We start from the raw sequence: 26,317 nt of genomic DNA, 5'->3' as shown, positions 1-26,317 counted from the left end.
ATTCATTTTTTTTGCAAATTACAAAAAAAAATCATAAAAAATAAAAATGAGGATGTGCTGACTTGAAATTAACAAATCTGAGTAAGCTACCCCCTGCGCATCAACATGCCAGATATCAAAGCAATCTAATAAGAGGTTTTCAAGGAGTTGATGAAAATGACATTTTATGAAAAAAAATCATAAAAAATTGAAAATGGCACAGATCAACTTGGCATGAACAAATCTGAATAGCCTCCCCCCAGGGAACATGCACACCAAATATCGAAGAATTCCGACTGTCACTTCCGGAGTAGATAGTAAAAATATAAAAGTTTGACGGACACCTATGATTCACTCTACTCTCTATACCTCAATACCCACCTATACCTAAAGCTACGCTTTCAGCTTTCGCTGACAGCGGAGCTAAAAAAAGAAAAGAAGATGTGCTGACTTGAAATTAACAAATCTGAGTAAGTTGAGTCATACTGAGATTTTGTTTCTAAAACTTAATATATGTAAGTATTTTGTTGAAATTCGTACATATCATAAATCATGATCTGATAACCTAATTAGGAAAAGGTGAACATCATGTGTTGATTTACAGTTAGTGATCATAATATATCCACAACAAATCTTGAGCCAAGGTTTTTTTTTAAAAAAAAAAAAGTTTTGAAATTTTTACGTTGTATAAATTAAACCATTTTGACCACCCTGAAAGTGGAAGTAATGATATGCATAAATTTTAAAAAAAAATACATATATATTCAGTTTGGGGGACAAAATATCAGTATGACACTGCTTATAATGTGCAACTGGTTTCATAACCTGATTTGATAAATATAATCTAGATGATACATGGATGTACCCACACCATATACAGAAAACACATCCACTACCTATAAGTCATAGTAACTGAAAATGGCGACATTTTGTTGACCTTTGGCCTAATTATGATATTTCAATATCCAAAACTTTTGACAAAATATTTGTAATTGACTTAATTGATTATTCATAATATACAGTGAGTAACATGTAATATGACTTTTCAGTAAATTTGACATGGTTTTATAGGCAGTAAGTATTAAGCCTACCAAAACATGTGTTTACCCATAGCAATACATGGTATTTCGGTTTTCTCGCGATATAACAAAATGCCCAGGGGTGCGCGTGTGGCACCTGTCAGATATGCTAACAGGACACCTTTCTGAGGTGGAATCTGCAAAAAAATATCATATAACTCACATTGCAAGGTTAACCCCTAGTTATCTTTGCAATGTACACAATCATGTGGCTGTTGCTATGGGCATGGTCCTGTTGCTAGGCACATTTACAATGTTTATTTTGAATGTTTATTCACTTGCCTATTAATCCCTGTTGTTATCTTTGCAATATATGTGATCATTTGGCTGTTGCCATGGGTGTGGTCTTGTTGCTAGGCATATTTGCATACACTTTTTGAATGTTTGTTCACTTGTCTAAGAATCCATTATCTTTGTGAAATACACCATTTGGGTGTTGCTATGGGTGTGGTAAAGGTTGCTAGGGGGATTTGCATAATTTTTTGAATGTTTACTCACTTGCCTAACAGATGATGTTATCTGACCAAAATATACTGCCATTTGGTTGTTGTTAAAGGCATGAGTGCTTGTGCCTAGCATCCTATTTTGCATATGACTGTTTTGGAGATGGAGAACTTGTGATGACTCACTGGCAAGTAATCACCAAAATATAAACATCTAGGTTGTTCACATGCAAATGTAACATATTTGAATAATCCTGAGTGGCACACAATCTAAACAGCTGTTTGCAGGAGAATTTATCTCATTTTGAAAGGTTTTTACATTCTATGATACAAACTGATCAATTTTCAACTAATTAGTGTATCAAGTTACCATCCCACGACATTCAAAAAAAATTTGTACATGATTCATGACCTGTGTGTTTCTCAGAGTACATAAAAAATGCTGAAAACAAGACCCAGAAGCTAGTGCTCTGTACAGCAGTTTGAATTTCCTGCATTTGCATAGATTAGCAATAATCCTCTTTATATAGGGCAGTTCTGTGTTTAAGGGTGTGGTCATGGTTGCTAGGGTCAATTGTATCAAATATTGATGAGATCATTGTATGCTTAAAGTTGTAAAATTGTTTAAAATTGCCATTTTTTCAATATTTCAAATACTGTAAAAGATCGTGTAGAACCAACCTTTACCATGTAATCATTTGCCTCGTCCACGGATGCAAGTCAAATTGACCCTTGTAATGACATACGGCTTCGAGAATACTTCAATCGTAATCAAAATGTTTTGAACCTCCCGTCATTACCGCACAATTTGCCACGTCATTTAAGAGACGAGATCACGCGAGAATTTGGGACATGACTTCACTTGTTGCAATTGTTGTATAGTTTCTTCTTGTATCGGCAAGTTCATTTTACATGACGTACAGAAGTGTCACATTGTCACTTTTTATTACTTTCGTGCTACTTTCTAGCTATTGATTTTACCCATCTACGTTTAATACCTACTTCACTTCAAAGTCGACAGACAATCCAACAAAAATTTACCCCTCAGCAAGTGACTATATAAACTGCTCAATGTGCGACTAGCGATGGTAATTATTCAAGGGCATGCAATGATACAAGACGACGTGATACATTGTACAACGTTAATGCATGACAGACGCAGACCTCAGTGTGCTTCTTGTGACATGCGTTCATTTTGACAATGGTACCGATCGTTATCAGGAGAAAGTGGCTCAACTCGGGAAAAATCACTGTATAAACAAGTTTTGCCTCTGAACACAACCAAATTCACTTTCAATTAACAATCTATTACAAATATTTATGGAAGGAATGATAGCAAATGCCCAGCTCGCTAAATATTTCAACACATACCCTCTCTGAATGCATAGACTTCGATAATTGACATGCGATCATACGGTAAACTTTTCCATTTTTAGGTTGCAGTGCATCATCACATCCTGGTTCGCGTACATATAATCATGGATGTAAAAGATAAATGTCGTCAAGATTATCGCTTTAAGAAAGCCGTGTTGGCATGTATTTTATTTCCAGCAAAATTCCACAATATATCAAGCTGCCCTGAGTTTACTTGCATGAATACATAGTCTGATTACTATTACAATTCACCGCTGGGTCGCGTTAGTCGTGTTGGGCCGGTGTTCACAGGGACAAGGTTCTCGAGATATGCCTTGGAGTATTTTTTTATCAGAATACAGTAAAATGTCAATAATATAGACGTGTTTAGGCAAATACATATTGAAGAGTGAAAAATACTTTAGTTCTGTGATCGCACAAAGTCATAAAAATACCGATACTACTAATAGTACTATTACGGTACTTGTCATGTTATCCATTACCGATTTTAGACATATTTAACAGCAATCTTGCAATGTCCATGTGTTTTGTCAGACCAGTTTCTTCTTTGACTGCATTTCATCGGTGTATCTCACTAAAAATATTGATTTTGCCCCCATTTCTTTTCTCCCACTTGTTTTTACTAGCGGAATGGAGTAGTTTCACATTACCATCGATCATGTTTGCACCATGTTGTCTATTAGCAATTACAATTTTACCAGCAATCAATATCAACCAAGTCAATGCAGAATCAATGTAACTTAGTGTATCGAATATGATACCAACGGCAAAATTTGATTTCAAAATATTGAAAAAAAGGCAATTTTAAACAATTTTACAACTTTAACAAATCTTCATCTATACTCTCTCAGATGCATTCCAATTACATTTCAGCTGAATCTGCTCAGTAGTATTAGAATTAAAGATTTTTGACCAAAAAGACATATTTTTAGCCCTAATTTGCATATTACGGATGGAATCATGTCAGGAAGAAATCTAAATTAAGGATGAGATGCAGGTTTGTTGGTGAATTTTGGCCCTTTTTTTGGCTTATTATGAAGCGTCATGGTATGTCCCATCATTTGGTTAAAAGATTTTTTGAAAATCGTTTATTTTTTGCACTAAATAAATGTGAAATGAAAAAAATGACATGAACTCTAATGCTATGTGTGTTTTATATGGTTTCATTCCTGAATGTTTATGTACAAGGATTTGCCTACATAAAGAAGATTGACAGGTATGTTGATTACAGAAGAGTGTCTTTACATATGCAAATGAGACATAGCTAGTAGGCCTCTGTGCAATGACTAATATGACATGATCTCTCAGCTGTGTTGTTGTACAAAACCAATCAAACTCGGTAAATTAGGTTATAACCACAGGGTAAAGGACAAATGATCAATTTTGTACTCATGATTTTCCGGATTTCTAATATTATTTTCTGTATATTTCAAATAAAGTTTTAAATACTGTTTCCTTTCACAGTTTTTTTCTATTTCCTACCTGATATCAATGTCTTATCTGAGTTTATCAGCTTTGCATTAATTAGTAGCTTGCTAGAACAAACTCACTATTTGCCCAAATTAACGCATTATACCATGAGTATAAACATCTACTGATACGACTAATGGGTCCGTGTATTACAATTCACGTACCGTTATACTTGGGCATGGAGAGATATTGCTTACAATTCATGTAGTGTTATAGTTATACTTGGGCATGGAGAGATACTGATTACAATTCATCTACCGTTATACTTGGGCATGGAGAGATATTGCTTACAATTCATGTAGTGTTATACTTGGGCATGGAGAGGTACTGATTACAATTCATCTACCGTTATACTTGGGCATGGAGAGATATTGATTACAATTCATCTACCGTTATACTTGGGCATGGAGAGATACTGATTACAATTCATGTACCATTATACTTGGGCATGGAGAGATATTGATTACAATTCATGTACCATTGGCATGGAGAGATATTGATTACAATTCATGTACCATTGGCATGGAGAGATATTGATTACAATTCATGTACCATTGGCATGGAGAGATATTGATTACAATTCATGTAGTGTTATACTTGGGCATGGAGAGATATTGATTACAATTCATGTACCATTATACTTGGACTTTCTGCTTGTTACATTACTAAAATTACTTACATGTCCCTATAATTTCTCGGGTTTATAACATCCGATACAGTTTTGAGGACCATTTGAATCCAAAGTCAAGACAGGTTTGCTCTTGGGACACATCGAACAACAGAGAGATAAACAACACTGTGTTTACGACATGTCATGTGACTCTTGTTAACGACAGTTAATGGGAAGAGCCGATCGTTCGATCGTACCGGCCACGTTTTATATGGTCGTCACCCTATTGATTTTAACAGAATATATGTGGAAAATATGTTGTCAAAAAGGTTCAAAGCTAGGCTGTGTTGCATGTCACGTTGGGATAGGCCCGACATCGTGAAACTTACACGAATGACAATCCGGAATTACCAATGCGATGTCACACATTTGAGGTCAACTCTGAAGTCTCGAAGACAGCCTGGTTCAGCATGATTAGATCCGTTTATTCGTATTGAGGTGAAAACAAAAAGACAGATCGTCAAAATAACAAGCCATTGAGAATGACATAGTCCCCGCTATGATTGGGTTTTAAGGAATTAGCACTACTCTGATCACGCAACAACACTTGTGAACCTAAATCAAACAGACTTAGATATGTTGTGTCTGCTTGTCGGACATGGAACATGCCTACAACAATAAAGGATTGGTCGGGTATGGGGGATCATATCAATATGAAAATGGATATGCAAATGTATGTCATAGAACACTGTCCTAATACCAACTTTGAATGAGATCTGTTCAAGCATGTCTGAGTTATGGCTTTGGACATGGAAAATTCACAAACAAAATGGCTGCCAGGCAGCCATATTGGATCGTATCATGACGAAAATGGATATGCACATGTATGTCATAGAACACTGTCCTAATACCAACTTCGAATGAGATCTGTTCAAGCATGTCTGAGTTATGGCTTTGGACATGGAAAATTTGCAAACAAAATGGCTGCCAGGCAGCCATATTGGATCGTATCACAATGAAAATGGATATGCACATGTATGTCATAGAACACTGTCCTAATACCAACTTTGAATGAGATCTGTTCAAGCATGTCTGAGTTATGGCTTTGGACATGGAAAATTTGCAAACAAAATGGCTGGCAGGCAGCCATATTGGATCGTATCACAATGAAAATGGATATGCACATGTATGTCATAGAACACTGTCCTAATACCAACTTTGAATGAGATCTGTTCAAGCATGTCTAAGTTATGGCTTTGGACATGAAAATTCACAAACAAAATGGCTGCCAGGCAGCCATATTGGATCGTATCATGACAACAATGAATATGCACATATATGCCATAGAACACTGTCCTAATACCAACTCTGAATGAGATTTGTTCAAGCATGTCTGAGTTATGGCTTTAGACAGGGAAAATTCACAAACAAAATGGCTGCTAGGCGGCCATATTGGATCGTATCATAAAACAAATTGACGTGCATATGTATGCCATAGCATGTTGCCCCTGTACCAAGTTTGAAAAAAATCGGTACAGGCATCTCCAAGAAACGGCTGCGGACGGACGGACGGACGGACGGACGGACGGACGGACGCACAGACGGAACCCAATCCATAAGTCCCCGTTCCGGACTTCGTCCGCGGGGACTAATTATTCAGTAATGGTTTTAGTTATTTTGGAGAGCTTTGTACATTTTTTCACATGATATTTGAAACACGTAAAAGCTGTCAAGGTCAATGCTCATCGCTGTCATTGTGCAATGCCTGTTTTAAAACTGAGTGTCGATATGTGGAAACGGGCGAATAAAACCACAGAAACAGCGTTAAGATTCTATAAAAAGCATGAGGACTGGTAAATACAATTTCCCGTTGAAAGAATGTTTTACAGAGATAATAAAATGTTTTAAACTTTGAATGAATTTTGCTGGTTTAGTTTGCATACCGATGACGATGTAAATGGGTGCATGAAATAGTAAGCATTGTAATAGGACAAATCGTTCATGTTCCTATTTCCTATTACGAACTAAAACAAAATAAATTACATTTCTTATGGGCAGTAAGAGGTGGCAAAGGTGTACAAGTATAGATCAAAGTCCTTATACAATTGTCAGCTATTCTCGATGATCCTAAACTTCAATCATATTTATGTAAAATTAGGGCCAATATTACGTAGCTTGGCCCAAATCGATCGTGGCATTGCTTCACCCATAATATAGCAGTCAACATCCAAATGTTCCTTCGTCAAGTCAAACAACTGTTGAGTTCTGGCAGCCCTCGCTTTGATGGATAACTTTGACAACAACTCGACGAGGTTATTTCCCGCGAAATCCTCCATGTTGATTGCGTGTTGTCATAGTAATGCACTGTGGCTACGTCATCGAATTAAGTAAACAGGATCAAATTTAACGTGTCGGGACAGTACACCAAACTGAATCGATTCAAAACCATTTCTAACATTTCGTGTCGGGACATAAACTGAATTTGAACTGGTTTAACTGGATCGATTCAATTTGATTCGATTCGAAATCGATTCATATGGGGACAGGGCTACTGATTACAATTCATGTTTACTTCAAGATAGCGTTGATTGCTACACAAACGTTCGTGGATTTACATACCCGTATTTGAACAAGTGTGAATGGCAGACATTTTAATCTCGGGTTTGAATTTTAATGAACAAACCGAGTGTGATGGTATTTTCTACCAAATTGTCTCTACCAGGTTTGAATTTTAATGGCTTTTCACTAGTAACAAACAAACCCAGTATGATGGTATTTTGTACCAAATTATTTCTACCATGTTTAAATATCACCTTTCTGTGACAATATCTGCATTCCAAAGACATTCACAAGTCCACAGTACCAAATTTATTACGAAAATTACCAGCTGCTCATTATTACCATGGTTTTTCAGACAGGAATCAACACATTGTTAATTGTCTGTATTCAAATCTGACAATAACCCACACAAAGTTAGGGGGCCTTTTCTACCCACCATTCTGGTTTAAATTCCTACCCTTTGTCTACTCAGCAGTTTTGGAATTATAGATTTTTGACCAAAAAGTCACATTTTGAGACTTAATTTGCATAGCACTGATGGGATTATGTCATGAACAATTCTTAATCTAAATACCCCAAGGAATGTTCCTATCAAATTTCAACCCAATCTGCTCAATAATTTTGGAATTATAGATTTTTGGCCAAAAGGACACATTTTTATACCTAATTTGCATATTACTAATGATATCATCTCATGAACATTTCTAAATATAAACATCCCTAAGAATATTCCAACCAAATTTCAGCCCAATCTGCTTAGTTTTGGAATCAAAGATGTTTTACCAAAAAGACACATTTTTAGACCTAATTTGCATATCTCTGATGGGATTGTAATGTCATGAACAATCTGAACATCCCTCAGAATGTTCCCATCAAATTTCAGACCTATTTGTCGAGTAGTTTTGGAGTGTAAGTTTTTTGACCAAAAATCACACTTTTAGACTCAAATCACACACTGGTGGTAAGATCACTTTGATTTGTACAATTTCCCAACTAGACAACTAAGGTAATACACCCATCAAATATCATGTCAATCAGTCAAGCGGTTTTTGACTTTAAGTTGCTTACACACTTTCTCACACACAAACGGACAGACACCTTACCAGGCATCACCTTCCAGTTCAGCTGTGATAAAACTCATTAAAAAGTTTGTGTACACAGCTATATGGTGTCGCATCTGGCCGAAATCTCATGATATGTGAGACTTACTATACGTTACTATTGAGGACTTCAAAAACTTGTGAGAGTTTGTGTCATTATCTGCCATATTGGAATTTTGTATATAGTCGCCCTTGTTGACCTTCACAATATACGATGGCCAACTATCAACTAAAAGTGTTTTCAGAGTAAATTTGAACATAACCCAATGATCGGACACAGCATCAAATGGTTTATGAGTCTGTTATACTTTTTTGACAAGTTGATGAATGCTAGTTGAAAGTCTACATCAGAATGTTTGCCATGTAATTCATGTAATCATAGACAGTGGAGGGGAAACACCTTATCACATGACACAACGGTGTCACTTTACTTATGAAAATGTGTGAATGTTTGTTTTAGGGCTTTTGTTTTCTTAGAGGGTTTGGTTAAATGTGTGATAACAAATAATGATGCAAAGGGTTCAAAAGATACAAATATTCATGGAACAATACGGGCTGAGGATCTTAAACAGAAGGCAGGGCATTTCACAAAATGATATATCGATGACAAATGATATATCGGGGCACTAGCCATCACTACCAGGGTGGCGCGTCCTGCCAAAACCTCTCATGGAGAACACTATACTGATATTAATCTATTACCATGGCAATAGTATATGTTACTATTATTTAGGATAGGATAGGATAGGATAGGATACCTGAGGAATCATGCACCAGTCTCCGAGGCAACACACCAGATTGATCAGTTGGTATGGGAACATACTGACCTGGATCTGTAAAAATATAAAATAATGACAAATATTAGAGTTTTGACATTAATTTTGTATTGCACATTTAATAGTTTTAAAATCAATGGTTGCTAATGTAGCCAATAAAACTCACCATATTTAGAAATAACTTTATCTGTATACATAATAATATAACAAAGAACTCCTCTATATTATGCTTTACAATGTGCTTCCATTAAAGTGACTCTGTCAATTTAAACACCCTGTCAATGTTAAATACTACATAGTTACAATATACTGCTACAATCTATTCAACAACAACTGCTACATAGTTACAATATATCTGCTACAATTTATTCAACAACTGCCACATAGTTACAATATACCTGCTTCACAGGTAGAGCAAGTTCAAAATAATTTTTGGGAAGTCGACTTGCTACTGGAGTTCCCCAGTCATTTTACCACTGTTCCCCAACATAGTTATGGTAGATTGTATTGCAAACTATATCACTTTTACCTCTTTCAACTTTTCCGTTACCGGCGTTACCAAACGTTAACACAAACACTTGTGTTCAACAGCAATTAAAGGCAGTGTGACTCACTTACCTTTTGTGATAGCAAATACAACTTCACTGAATAATGATTCTCCTCTAGAATTCATAGATAACACACTTATTTCATACGATGTAGAAGGTTGTAAATTATACAGTATTATTGACGTAGCACGTTCATCAGATATTTGGATTTTTTGCCAGTTATCAGGAACATCATCATCTATCTCTTTGTACCTAAATCCAACAAGAAAATGCATTGATTATTATCATATACCTATTCCCATATCAATCACTCCTTGTGACATCTAACACAAAATATCACTTCTGATATGGGACGTTAAAAGTATTGATATTCACGTTAAACGTCATCAGAAAACACCTCTGATTTGACAAAACACGTCGATTCTGAATATAAACAAACTTAAATGACAGATGATCATTGGCGTTAAAGTTAGGGATATCACGTATGCCAGAATACTATGGAATTTTCAAAACAAGGAAATTTTGAGGAAAAATATCCATACCCAAATGATACTATTTATGATAGTAAATTCATAACAACATTGTACAGGCACACATTCAACTGTGTGTATTAGCCATCCACTGAAACTGTATTCACTACCCATACCACACTATCGTACTGCAGTAGTTACGTTCGCAGTCAACCATCTACTTTTATAACATATTACAGCATTTTTTTGAAACTTTTAGAGAACTTACTCTAACACAATATTGTATTTTGACATAATTATGGAAAGTTACACAAAAATCAGATGAAAATTAATGATCATCAGAGCAGGTTGAGCAAGATTAGCTGCAGCAATTCTATGTATGTGATTGTCACCTGATAAAAAGACACGCGACACATGAAGCACACTCCATAGCAAGTCGTGCTCTTTTTACTTTTTGTAATTTCCCTTTCAACTCCTGGTAAAGGCATATGATAAATCAGCTATTACTATTAGCTGATATCACCTCTTCTAACGACCTATGTCAGGTTATGCAACCTGCACTCATGGTGATTTGACATACAACGAGGTAATATTGAGTAATAACCTCATATTATTGCAGATGTACCAGAGATTATTTACACCAGTACACATGAATATTTAGTCTAGTGGTATTTGCACTGGTACACATGGATACTTAGACTAGTGGTATTTGCACGAGTACACATGCATATTTAGTACAGTGGTATTTGCACTGCTACACATGCATATTTAGTCTAGTGGTACTTGCAAAGTACACATGGATATTTAGTCTAGTGGTATTTGGACAAGTACACATGCATACATTAACGACTAGTGGTACTTGCAAAGTACACATGGATATTTAGTCTAGTGGTATTTGCACCAGTACACATGCACACTTAGTAGTGGTATTTGCACTGGTACACATGCACACTTAGTCTAGTGGTATTTGGACAAGTACACATGCATACATTAACGACTAGTGGTACTTGCAAAGTACACATGGATATTTAGTCTAGTGGTATTTGCACTGCTACACATGCATACTTAGTCTAGTGGTATTTGCACTGCTACACATGCATATTTAGTCTAGTGGTATTTGCACCAGTACACATGGATACTTAGTCTAGTGGTATTTGGACAAGTACACATGCATACATTAACGACTAGTGGTACTTGCAAAGTACACATGGATATTTAGTCTAGTGGTATTTGCACCTGTACACATGCATACTTAGTCTAGTGGTATTTGGACAAGTACACATGCATACATTAACGACTAGTGGTACTTGCAAAGTACACATGGATATTTAGTCTAGTGGTATTTGCACCAGTACACATGCATACTTAGTCTAGTGGTATTTGCACCTGTACACATGGATACTTAGTCTAGTGGTATTTGGACAAGTACACATGCATACATTAACGACTAGTGGTACTTGCAAAGTACACATGGATATTTAGTCTAGTGGTATTTGCACCTGTACACATGCATACTTAGTCTAGTGGTATTTGGACAAGTACACATGCATACATTAACGACTAGTGGTACTTGCAAAGTACACATGGATATTTAGTCTAGTGGTATTTGCACCAGTACACATGCATACTTAGTCTAGTGGTATTTGCACAAGTACACATGCATACTTAACGACTAGTGGTACTTGCACAGTACACATGCACAGCGTGCGAAATTAACGCCGGTCCTTTGGCCCGAGACCAACAGATTTCCGTTCGGATCGACAGTTTTTCAGAATTACAACAACGTATCGGTCCTTATGACCGATTGAAATTTGGAGTAAATAATAACATTTATTCAAAGATATATCCAATTTCACCTACATGAATCTGATCTTTTGTTTTACTCTCGACATCTCGTTCAAGTCAAGCGACACAGAGCTAGCTCGCTACGTGTTGTTGCCAATGTTGATATCATGTCTACATGACGTAGCATACAGCATCTAATCAGAACGTCTTAGACATTCAGACTCATTTTACGCATTCAGCGTATGCGTCTTTTTCCGCCATGATATCGTAATAATCATTGTTGTAAAGTTTACTGTTCGAAGTGTATGAAACTTTTAACGTGTTTGAGACAGTTCCACGTTGCATTTATAAAGTATGTGGCGATATTTAGAAGGCGGCAATGAGCTTCCGAAGAAGAAGACGAAACATACAGTTTTTTTTTAAAGGCTGGTATTAAAGCTGGTAAATGTTAGCGGGTTTCCCGATCAATTTACCGGAGTTCCCCATGTCTGTTACCACGATCAAAACAAACTGATGGAAAACATCCGAAATGGCGTTTGAACTAATAAAGAAGGCAGGTACACTTCGTAAAATACCTTCAGTGCGATAGTTTTTTTTTTGTAAAAACAGTAAAAAATGCGTAGTCTGATTGCTTTCAATTTGATGCATATGATAATGTACGTCCTGTCATGTTGTAATCAATGTATAAACTTAGAAATGTTGCATTTTTGTTGATATTGTTGTATCTGGAAAATTACTGCATCATGCCAAACACGGGTACATAGTGGATGACACATTACAGTACAGTTACCATATCACATTCCCACGTCAAAAAAACTCACACTGTAAGAAATGCTTAGCCATAGTTCTCTTCATCATGGTCAGATTTCTTACACAAACAGTCAGAGACAATACTCAATACACCACGGTAGGGTATAAGGGTAGGGCTAAATATGGCGGGAGGGGCTTCATTATATATTTGTAAAGACTGAAGGAAGATGAAACCACTCCGTGTCACTGTGTGGATGGAAATTGAAATAAAGCAAATACACAGTTTTCAAGAGGGAAAGTTATGCGATAAAACTCTCTGCTATGATGATTGTGTGGGTCTACGTTTGCTAAGAGTTGGAAAGCTACATCAGCTGTTGCAACAGACGATGAATCTGACTTTGGATATGTGATTCAGAATTTAGTGAATCGTACAGAGAGGAAGGAGTGGACTGTGATCTCTTAGAGATTGCAGATAATGTAGATTTATTGATTCATTCATTCACCCATATTATCTACAATCTATGGATGTGTATTTCTATGGTGGAATGTATACATTCAGTCTCAGACCACTATAGTCTATAGGAACAGATTATACGAGAATGAATATTCATAGTTTCTGGGTTCATAGTTACAAATGAAAATCTCTACTCACAGAGTCAAAAATTACTTGGTTGTGAATCCAAAATTTACATCCAAGTCATTTTTTGACTCTGAGTGGAAATTTTATGAAATAATAGTGGATAGTGAACAATTCGTTGTACTCTCTTTTACTTTTAAAGATATGCTGTATCATATTAAAGTTCAAAATCATTTAATCTGTAAATGGGGGGGGGGGGGGGGGTGTAGATACAGGTCATGAACATGAACTGCATTGAGTATGGACCAGCAGTTTTCCTTAAGGACCAGCAGCATTTGCTACATGTCGGTCCTTATGACCAGTAGTCATTTTCCCTTAAGTTCACACACTGCACATGGATACTTAGACTAGTGGTATTTGTACCAGTACACATGGATACTTAGTCTAGCGGTATTGGCACCAGTACACATGGATATTTAGTCTAGTGTGATTTGCACCAGTATATACACATGCATATTTAGTCTAATGGTATTTACACCAGTACACATGGATATTTAGTCTAGTGGTATTTGTACAAGTACACATGCATATTTAGTCTAGTGGTATTTGCACTGCTACACATGCATATTTAGTCTAGTGGTATTTACACCAGTACACATGCATACTTAGTCTAGTGGTATTTCCACTGGTACACATGCATACTTAGACTAGTGGTATTTGCACCTGTACACATGCATATTTAGTCTAGTGGTATTTGCACCTGTACACATGGATATTTAGTCTAGTGTGATTTGCACCAATATATATACACATGCATATTTAGTCTAGTGGTATTTACACCAGTACACATGGATATTTAGTCTAGTGGTATTTGTACAAGTACACATGCATATTTAGTCTAGTGGTATTTGCACTGGTACACATGGATACTTAGTCTAGTGGTATTTACACCAGTACACATGGATACTTAGACTAGTGGTATTTGTACCAGTACACATGCATATTTAGTCTAGTGGTATTTGCACTGCTACACATGGATATTTAGTCTGGTGGTATTTGCACCAGTACACATGCATATTTAGTCTAGTGGTATTTGCACTGCTACACATGGATATTTAGTCTTGTGGTATTTGCACTGGTACACATGGATATTTAGTCTAGTGGTATTTGCACCAGTACACATGGATACTTAGTCTAGTGGTATTTGCACCAGTACACATGGATACTTAGTCTAGTGGTATTTGCACTGCTACACATGCATACATAGTCTAGTGGTATTTGCACTGCTACACATGCATACTTAGTCTAGTGGTATTTGCAAAGGTACACATGCATACTTAGACTAGTGGTATTTGCACCTGTACACATGCATATTTAGTCTAGTGGTATTTGCACCTGTACACATGGATATTTAGTCTAGTGTGATTTGCACTGGTACACATGGATACTTAGTCTAGTGGTATTTACACCAGTACACATGGATACTTAGACTAGTGGTATTTGTACCAGTACACATGCATATTTAGTCTAGTGGTATTTGCACTGCTACACATGGATATTTAGTCTAGTGGTATCTGCACTGGTACACATGCATACTTAGTCTAGTGGTATTTACACCAGTACACATGGATACTTAGACTAGTGGTATTTGTACCAGTACACATGCATATTTAGTCTAGTGGTATTTGCACTGCTACACATGGATATTTAGTCTAGTGGTATTTGCACTGCTACACATGGATATTTAGTCTAGTGGTATCTGCACTGGTACACATGGATACTTAGTCTGGTGGTATTTGCACCAGTACACATGGATACTTAGTCTGGTGGTATTTGCACCAGTACACATGGATATTTAGTCTAGTGGTATTTGCACCAGTACACATGGATACTTAGTCTGGTGGTATTTGCACCAGTACACATGCATATTTAGTCTAGTGGTATTTGCACTGCTACACATGGATATTTAGTCTTGTGGTATTTGCACTGGTACACATGGATATTTAGTCTAGTGATATTTGCACCAGTACACATGGATACTTAGTCTAGTGGTATTTGCACCAGTACACATGGATACTTAGTCTAGTGGTATTTGCACTGGTACACATGCATACTTAGTCTAGTGGTATTTGCACCGGTACACATGCATATTTAGTCTAGTGGTATTTGCACTGGTACACATGCATACTTAGTCTAGTGGTATTTGCACCGGTACACATGCATATTTAGTCTAGTGATATTTGCACCAGTACACATGGATACTTAGTCTAGTGGTATTTGCACCAGTACACATGGATACTTAGTCTAGTGGTATTTGCACTGGTACACATGCATACTTAGTCTAGTGGTATTTGCACCGGTACACATGCATACTTAGTCTAGTGGTATTTGCACTGCTACACATGGATATTTAGTCTAGTGGTATTTGCACTGCTACACATGGATATTTAGTTTAGTGGTATTTGCACTGGTACACATGCATACTTAGTCTAGTGGTATTTGCACTGGTACACATGCATATTTAGTCTAGTGGTATTTGCACCAGTACACATGCATATTTAGTCTAGTGGTATTTGCACTGCTACACATGCATACTTAGTCTAGTGGTATTTGCACTGCTACACATGCATATTTAGTCTAGTGGTATTTGCACCAGTACACATGCATATTTAGTCTAGTGGTATTTGCACTGCTACACATGCATACTTAGTCTAGTGGTATTTGCACTGCTACACATGCATACTTAGTCTAGTGGTATTTGCACCAGTACACATGCATACTTAGTCTAGTGGTATTTGCACTGGTACACATGCATATTTAGTCTAGTGGTATTTGCACTGGTACACATGCATATTTAGACTAGTGGTATTTGCACTGGTACACTTGCATATTTAGACTAGTGGTATTTGCACTGGTACACATGTATACTTAGTCTAGTGGTATTTGCACCAGTACACATGCATACTTAGTCTAGTGGTATTTGCACTGGTACACATGGATATTTAGTCTAGTGGTATTTGCACCAGTACACATGGATATTTAGTCTAGTGGTATTTGCACTGGTACACATGCATATTTAGTCTAGTGGTATTTGCACTGGTACACATGGATATTTAGTCTAGTGGTATTTGCACCAGTACACATGGATATTTAGTCTAGTGGTATTTGCACCAGTACACATGGATATTTAGTCTAGTGGTATTTGCACTGCTACACATGGATATTTAGTCTTGTGGTATTTGCACTGGTACACATGCATATTTAGTCTAGTGGTATTTGCACTGGTACACATGCATACTTAGTCTAGTGGTATTTGCACCGGTACACATGCATATTTAGTCTAGTGGTATTTGCACCAGTACACATGCATATTTAGTCTAGTGGTATTTGCACTGCTACACATGGATATTTAGTCTAGTGGTATTTGCACCGGTACACATGCATATTTAGTCTAGTGGTATTTGCACTGGTACACATGCATACTTAGACTAGTGGTATTTGCACCGGTACACATGCATATTTAGTCTAGTGGTATTTGCACTGGTACACATGCATACTTAGACTAGTGGTATTTGCACTGCTACACATGCATACTTAGACTAGTGGTATTTGCACTGGTACACATGCATACTTAGTCTAGTGGTATTTGCACCGGTACACATGCATATGTAGTCTAGTGGTATTTGCACTGGTACACATGCATACTTAGACTAGTGGTATTTGCACTGGTACACATGCATACTTAGTCTAGTGGTATTTGCACTGGTACACATGCATATTTAGTCTAGTGGTATATGCACCGGTACACATGCATACTTAGTCTAGTGGTATTTGCACCAGTACACATGCATATTTAGTCTAGTGGTATTTGCACTGCTACACATGCATACTTAGTCTAGTAGTATTTGCACTGCTACACATGCATACTTAGTCTAGTGGTATTTGCACCAGTACACATGCATACTTAGTCTAGTGGTATTTGCACTGCTACACATGCATACTTAGTCTAGTGGTATTTGCACTGCTACACATGGATATTTAGTCTAGTGGTATTTGCACCAGTACACATGGATACTTAGTCTAGTGGTATTTGCACTGGTACACATGCATATTTAGTCTAGTGGTATTTGCACCAGTACACATGCATATTTAGTCTATTGGTATTTGCACTGCTACACATGGATATTTAGTCTTGTGGTATTTGCACTGGTACACATGCATACTTAGTCTAGTGGTATTTGCACTGGTACACATGCATACTTAGTCTAATGGTATTTACACCAGTACACATGGATATTTAGTCTAGTGGTATTTGCACTGGTACACATGCATACTTAGTCTAGTGGTATTTGCACTGCTACACATGCATATTTAGTCTAGTGGTATTTACACCAGTACACATGCATACTTAGTCTAGTGGTATTTGCACTGCTACACATGGATATTTAGTCTTGTGGTATTTGCACTGGTACACATGCATATTTAGTCTAGTGGTATTTGCACTGGTACACATGCATACTTAGTCTAGTGGTATTTGCACCGGTACACATGCATATTTAGTCTAGTGGTATTTGCACCAGTACACATGCATATTTAGTCTAGTGGTATTTGCACTGCTACACATGGATATTTAGTCTTGTGGTATTTGCACTGGTACACATGCATATTTAGTCTAGTGGTATTTGCACTGGTACACATGCATACTTAGTCTAGTGGTATTTGCACCGGTACACATGCATATTTAGTCTAGTGGTATTTGCACTGGTACACATGCATACTTAGACTAGTGGTATTTGCACTGCTACACATGCATACTTAGACTAGTGGTATTTGCACTGGTACACATGCATACTTAGCCTAGTGGTATTTGCACCGGTACACATGCATATTTAGTCTAGTGGTATTTGCACTGGTACACATGCATACTTAGACTAGTGGTATTTGCACTGGTACACATGCATACTTAGTCTAGTGGTATTTGCACTGGTACACATGCATATTTAGTCTAGTGGTATATGCACCGGTATACATGCATACTTAGTCTAGTGGTATTTGCACCAGTACACATGCATATTTAGTCTAGTGGTATTTGCACTGCTACACATGCATACTTAGTCTAGTGGTATTTGCACTGCTACACATGCATACTTAGTCTAGTGGTATTTGCACCAGTACACATGCATACTTAGTCTAGTGGTATTTGCACTGCTACACATGCATACTTAAGTCTAGTGGTATTTGCACTGCTACACATGGATATTTAGTCTAGTGGTATTTGCACCAGTACACATGGATACTTAGTCTAGTGGTATTTGCACTGGTACACATGCAAATTTAGTCTAGTGGTATTTGCACCAGTACACATGCATATTTAGTCTAGTGGTATTTGCACTGCTACACATGGATATTTAGTCTTGTGGTATTTGCACTGGTACACATGCATACTTAGTCTAGTGGTATTTGCACTGCTACACATGCATATTTAGTCTAGTGGTATTTACACCAGTACACATGCATACTTAGTCTAGTGGTATTTGCACTGGTACACATGCATATTTAGTCTAGTGGTATTTGCACTGGTACACATGCATATTTAGTCTAGTGGTATTTGCACCGGTACACATGCATATTTAGTCTAGTGGTATTTACACTGGTACACATGCATACTTAGTCTAGTGGTATTTGCACCGGTACACATGCATATTTAGTCTAGTGGTATTTGCACTGGTACACATGCATACTTAGACTAGTGGTATTTGCACTGGTACACATGCATACTTAGTCTAGTGGTATTTGCACCGGTACACATGCATATTTAGTCTAGTGGTATTTGCACCAGTACACATGCATACTTAGACTAGTGGTATTTGCACTGGTACACATGCATAATTAGTCTAGTGGTATTTGCACTGGTACACATGCATATTTAGTCTAGTGGTATTTGCACCGGTATACATGCATACTTAGTCTAGTGGTATTTGCACTGGTACACATGCATACTTAGTCCAGTGGTATTTGCACCAGTACACATGCATATTTAGTCTAGTGGTATTTGCACTGGTACACATGCATACTTAGTCTAGTGGTATTTGCACTGGTACATATGCATATTTAGACTAGTGGTATTTGCACTGGTACACTTGCATATTTAGACTAGTGGTATTTGCACTGGTACACATGTATACTTAGTGTAGTGGTATTTGCACCAGTACACATGCATACTTAGTCTAGTGGTATTTGCACTGGTCCACATGGATACTTAGTCTAGTGGTATTTGCACTGCTACACATGGATATTTAGTCTAGTGGTATTTGCACTGCTACACATGCATACTTAGTCTAGTAGTATTTGCACTGCTACACATGCATACTTAGTCTAGTGGTATTTGCACCAGTACACATGCATACTTAGTCTAGTGGTATTTGCACTGCTACACATGCATACTTAGTCTAGTGGTATTTGCACTGCTACACATGGATATTTAGTCTAGTGGTATTTGCACCAGTACACATGGATACTTAGTCTAGTGGTATTTGCACTGGTACACATGCATATTTAGTCTAGTGGTATTTGCACCAGTACACATGCATATTTAGTCTAGTGGTATTTGCACTGCTACACATGGATATTTAGTCTTGTGGTATTTGCACTGGTACACATGCATACTTAGTCTAGTGGTATTTGCACTGGTACACATGCATACTTAGTCTAATGGTATTTACACCAGTACACATGGATATTTAGTCTAGTGGTATTTGCACTGGTACACATGCATACTTAGTCTAGTGGTATTTGCACTGCTACACATGCATATTTAGTCTAGTGGTATTTACACCAGTACACATGCATACTTAGTCTAGTGGTATTTGCACTGCTACACATGGATATTTAGTCTTGTGGTATTTGCACTGGTACACATGCATATTTAGTCTAGTGGTATTTGCACTGGTACACATGCATACTTAGTCTAGTGGTATTTGCACCGGTACACATGCATATTTAGTCTAGTGGTATTTGCACCAGTACACATGCATATTTAGTCTAGTGGTATTTGCACTGCTACACATGGATATTTAGTCTTGTGGTATTTGCACTGGTACACATGCATATTTAGTCTAGTGGTATTTGCACTGGTACACATGCATACTTAGTCTAGTGGTATTTGCACCGGTACACATGCATATTTAGTCTAGTGGTATTTGCACTGGTACACATGCATACTTAGACTAGTGGTATTTGCACTGCTACACATGCATACTTAGACTAGTGGTATTTGCACTGGTACACATGCATACTTAGTCTAGTGGTATTTGCACCGGTACACATGCATATTTAGTCTAGTGGTATTTGCACTGGTACACATGCATACTTAGACTAGTGGTATTTGCACTGGTACACATGCATACTTAGTCTAGTGGTATTTGCACTGGTACACATGCATATTTAGTCTAGTGGTATATGCACCGGTATACATGCATACTTAGTCTAGTGGTATTTGCACCAGTACACATGCATATTTAGTCTAGTGGTATTTGCACTGCTACACATGCATACTTAGTCTAGTGGTATTTGCACTGCTACACATGCATACTTAGTCTAGTGGTACTTGCACCAGTACACATGCATACTTAGTCTAGTGGTATTTGCACTGCTACACATGCATACTTAAGTCTAGTGGTATTTGCACTGCTACACATGGATATTTAGTCTAGTGGTATTTGCACCAGTACACATGGATACTTAGTCTAGTGGTATTTGCACTGGTACACATGCATATTTAGTCTAGTGGTATTTGCACCAGTACACATGCATATTTAGTCTAGTGGTATTTGCACTGCTACACATGGATATTTAGTCTTGTGGTATTTGCACTGGTACACATGCATACTTAGTCTAGTGGTATTTGCACTGCTACACATGCATATTTAGTCTAGTGGTATTTACACCAGTACACATGCATACTTAGTCTAGTGGTATTTGCACTGGTACACATGCATATTTAGTCTAGTGGTATTTGCACTGGTACACATGCATATTTAGTCTAGTGGTATTTGCACCGGTACACATGCATATTTAGTCTAGTGGTATTTACACTGGTACACATGCATACTTAGTCTAGTGGTATTTGCACCGGTACACATGCATATTTAGTCTAGTGGTATTTGCACTGGTACACATGCATACTTAGACTAGTGGTATTTGCACTGGTACACATGCATACTTAGTCTAGTGGTATTTGCACCGGTACACATGCATATTTAGTCTAGTGGTATTTGCACCAGTACACATGCATACTTAGACTAGTGGTATTTGCACTGGTACACATGCATAATTAGTCTAGTGGTATTTGCACTGGTACACATGCATATTTAGTCTAGTGGTATTTGCACCGGTATACATGCATACTTAGTCTAGTGGTATTTGCACTGGTACACATGCATACTTAGTCCAGTGGTATTTGCACCAGTACACATGCATATTTAGTCTAGTGGTATTTGCACTGGTACACATGCATACTTAGTCTAGTGGTATTTGCACTGGTACATATGCATATTTAGACTAGTGGTATTTGCACTGGTACACTTGCATATTTAGACTAGTGGTATTTGCACTGGTACACATGTATACTTAGTGTAGTGGTATTTGCACCAGTACACATGCATACTTAGTCTAGTGGTATTTGCACTGGTCCACATGGATACTTGATAGACTAATGGTATTTGCACCAGTACACATGCATACTTAGTCTAGTGGTATTTGCACTGCTACACATGCATATTTAGTCTAGTGGTATTTGCACTGGTCCACATGCATACTTAGTCTAGTGGTATTTGCACTGGTACACATGGATATTTAGTTTAGTGGTATTTGCACCAGTACACATGGATATTTAGTCTAGTGGTATTTGCACTGGTACACATGCATATTTAGTCTAGTGGTATTTGCACTGGTACACATGCATATTTAGTCTAGTGGTATTTGCACCGGTAAACAAGGCAATACCGTCCAAGAACATTATTGCATACCTGTATGCAAATGATGACTTCATTGTTCATTCTACATGCAAGCACGTGATCGTACATCATTACTGAGGAAATTTGATGTTTTGGATAAACATACATGTATGTAATAACAAGTCTTCATTGAAGACATATAACCCTGCTCCCCAACCTGTAAACTTACCAATTCATACTTTGTATATTTATGATAAAACAACCTCATTTGGTCTTTACAATGAAGGTCCCTATAGTGATGTGCATTTGGTCTTTACAATGAAGGTCCCTATAGTGATGTGAATATGGTCTTTACAATGAAGGTCCCTATAGTGATGTGCATAATTATGGTCTTTACAATGAAGGTCCCTATAGTGATGTGCATTGGTCTTTACAATGAAGGTCCCTATAGTGATGTGCATTGGTCTTTACAATGAAGGTCCCTATAGTGATGTGCATTGGTCTTTACAATGAAGGTCCCTATAGTGATGTGCATTTGGTCTTTACAATGAAGGTCCCTATAGTGATGTGCATTGGTCTTTACAATGAAGGTCCCTATAGTGATATGAATATGGTCTTTACAATGAAGGTCCCTATAGTGATGTGCATTTGGTCTTTACAATGAAGGTCCCTATAGTGATGTGAATATGGTCTTTACAATGAAGGTCCCTATAGTGATGTGAATATGGTCTTTACAATGAAGGTCCCTATAGTGATGTGAATATGGTCTTTACAATGAAGGTCCCTATAGGCTATAGTGATGTGCATTGGTCTTTACAATGAAGGTCCCTATAGTGATGTGCATTGGTCTTTACAATGAAGGTCCCTATAGTGATGTGCATTTGGTCTTTACAATGAAGGTCCCTATAGTGATGTGCATTGGTCTTTACAATGAAGGTCCCTATAGTGATGTACATTGGTCTTTACAATGAAGGTCCCTATAGTGATGTGCATTGGTCTTTACAATGAAGGTCCCTATAGTGATGTGCATTTGGTCTTTACAATGAAGGTCCCTATAGTGATGTGCATTTGGTCTTTACAATGAAGGTCCCTATAGTGATGTGAATATGGTCTTTACAATGAAGGTCCCTATAGTGATGTGCATATGGTCTTTACAATGAAGGTCCCTATAGTGATGTGCATTGGTCTTTACAATGAAGGTCCCTATAGTGATGTGCATTGGTCTTTACAATGAAGGTCCCTATAGTGATGTGCATTGGTCTTTACAATGAAGGTCCCTATAGTGATGTGCATTTGGTCTTTACAATGAAGGTCCCTATAGTGATGTGAATATGGTCTTTACAATGAAGGTCCCTATAGTGATGTGCATTGGTCTTTACAATGAAGGTCCCTATAGTGATGTGCATTAGTCTTTACAATGAAGGTCCCTATAGTGATGTGAATATGGTCTTTACAATGAAGGTCCCTATAGTGATGTGAATATGGTCTTTACAATGAAGGTCCCTATAGTGATGTGCATTTGGTCTTTACAATGAAGGTCCCTATAGTGATGTGCATTTGGTCTTTACAATGAAGGTCCCTATAGTGATGTGCATTATTAGAATATAGTATCTGATAATTGTGTAAGGTTTGGTTTAAAAAATCCAAGCATTAAAATACTATAGATGACCACATGGAATATTTTGGATTTTGTGACCTTGAAATCAGTGGTCAAAGGGTACATTGTTATCTGAAATGGCATCATGGATTTTGTGGAGACTGAGACTAAACTCTCCACTTAGCTTTCGCTGTTACTAGGTAAAATATAATTTTTTTTTACAAAAATGGATGCCATTTTTGATGTTAATGTGAAAGTCAAAGTGATGTGCATATGCACAGGATAGTATTTGATGTTTACTGAAAGTTTGGTTGAAATTGGCCTATGCGTATTTCAGATAGAGGTGGACATGGATACCATGGATGGAACTCAACGTAGTAGCCACACTTGGTTTCGCCACTGGAGGCTTATAACAGACCTCCATGCCATGCGAGTGTCAGTATGGGTACTCAGGGGTATCAGTGCCTGTGATTGCAGTGTTTTCTGCTGCACTTTCACTCTTTATGCTTGTATGGTGTATTAGAGTAACAAAGTGTTTATGATAACAATAGTGTTACTTACTAGTATTACAATAACAAATTGACTATCTTATTAATGTCTCACCATATGATGTAGTGTTGAGGTAAGCCTCCATTGTAAGCTGGTAACCATGAAACTAGTGCTGCATAGATACCAGTTAGAACTGTAACATTGGTTGGAGCATGTGGAGTTGTGCCTGACAAACAAACAAACCAACAATAAGGTCAAGTCACATTAATTATGATAACAATCACTGGTTTTAAACACCCTGACTATATATAGTAATATTTGACATTTAAGAAAATAATAAAAATAGTGCCAATGGCATTGCAGCACAACTGTACAGTTTCCTTTGGCTGCTGCAATGGGCATGGTCTTGTGCCAAGGTCTATTTGCATACATTTTTTGAATGTTTATTCATTTGTCTATTAATCCCTGTTTTTATCTTTGTGAAATACACCACCAATTGGCTGTTGTTATGGGCATGGTCATGGTTGCTAGGGGTATTTACATACATTTTGTGAATGTTTACTCACTTGCCTACCAGATGATGTTGTTATTTGACCAAAAATATACTGTCATTTGTTTGTCGCTAGGTGCATGGTCATTGTTGCTAGGGCCAAAAGAAAATCTGCTGAAAAACACTTATAGAAACATCTCAAAAGGTTTCAGTCTCATTGAACAAGTACTTTTTGAAATATTTAGTTTTTTTACCAAAATTCACATTTTGCACCTAATTTGCATAACACTGATGGGATCATTATATACTTAATATTTCTTCATCTATATACCCATATGCATCCCAATTAAATTTCAGCGCAATCTGCTCAGTAGTTTTTTGACCAAAAGACATTTTTAGCCCAAATTTGCATACCACTGATGGAATCACCATGTCGTGAACAATTCTTAAAATCTAAACACTCCTAAGAATGTTCCCACCAAATTTCAGACCGATCTGCCCAGTAGTTTTTGAGTTTAATTTTTTTTTTTACCAAAAATCACATTTTTTTTACCCAAATCACCATGTAACAAAGAATTCAAAATTGGAACAGTTGCGGGGCAAAGTGCTAGATCTAGCACTTCGCCACTTTTTGACAAAGTGCTAGATCTAGCACTTTAGCGAAAACTGACGAAGTGCTAGATCTAGCACTTCAACAAAGATTGGCAAAGTGTGGCAAAGTGCTAGGTCATCGGTAAATATGTCATGTTATTACTCTCAGTGTAAAATGTTACTTCCCGTGTTTAACGACCTTAGAGTTTGATTTTCTGTATGTTTTGCCAATGCACAAACAAGTTTCTACTTCGTAATTTTTAGTAACGTTCAGTTTTGTATTTTTTCGATGTTTTATGCGGCGAAAACTACAGCACGTGGTCGTTTCCCTTCCACGTTTCGTACTCCTTACAACGGCTTGACACCACTACCAACAACCGCAGACCGCCATTTTGACAGCTGTCACGTCAAATAACGCACTCTGAGCTCCCATATACAGTCGAAACTATACATTTTGTTCGGCGTGCGTCAGACTTCAACTACAGCATGTGGTGGTTTCGGTACCACGTTTCATAATCCGTACTTGACAACGGCTTGACACCACTACCAACAACCGTAGACCTCCATTTTGACATCTGTTCATGTCAAATAACGCACTCCCATATACAGTCGAAACTTCGAAGATTTTTGGAAGTAGAAACATTTAGTTCAGCGTGCGTCACAGACTTCATACTGC

The 26,317-nt window shown here is 37.4% G+C and overlaps 1 protein-coding gene across 1 annotated transcript in view; it reads right to left on the bottom strand.

The window, feature by feature from the left end:
• The window catches only part of LOC144439690 (protein turtle homolog A-like), a 148,152-nt gene that overhangs the window by 46,451 nt on the left and 75,384 nt on the right, over positions 1–26,317 (bottom strand). Inside the window, exons 8-10 of the mRNA XM_078128925.1 lie at positions 24,675–24,786; positions 10,009–10,190; positions 9,373–9,447 (exon numbers count right to left, since the gene is read on the bottom strand). Coding sequence (XP_077985051.1) covers positions 9,373–9,447; positions 10,009–10,190; positions 24,675–24,786 — 369 coding nt within the window. The remainder of the gene's footprint in view (positions 1–9,372; positions 9,448–10,008; positions 10,191–24,674; positions 24,787–26,317) is intronic.

The sequence above is a fragment of the Glandiceps talaboti genome, chromosome 9 (genome assembly GCF_964340395.1).
Source record: "Glandiceps talaboti chromosome 9, keGlaTala1.1, whole genome shotgun sequence".
Classification (NCBI taxonomy): domain Eukaryota; kingdom Metazoa; phylum Hemichordata; class Enteropneusta; family Spengelidae; genus Glandiceps; species Glandiceps talaboti.
This window is presented reverse-complemented; position numbering and strand designations above follow the sequence as displayed.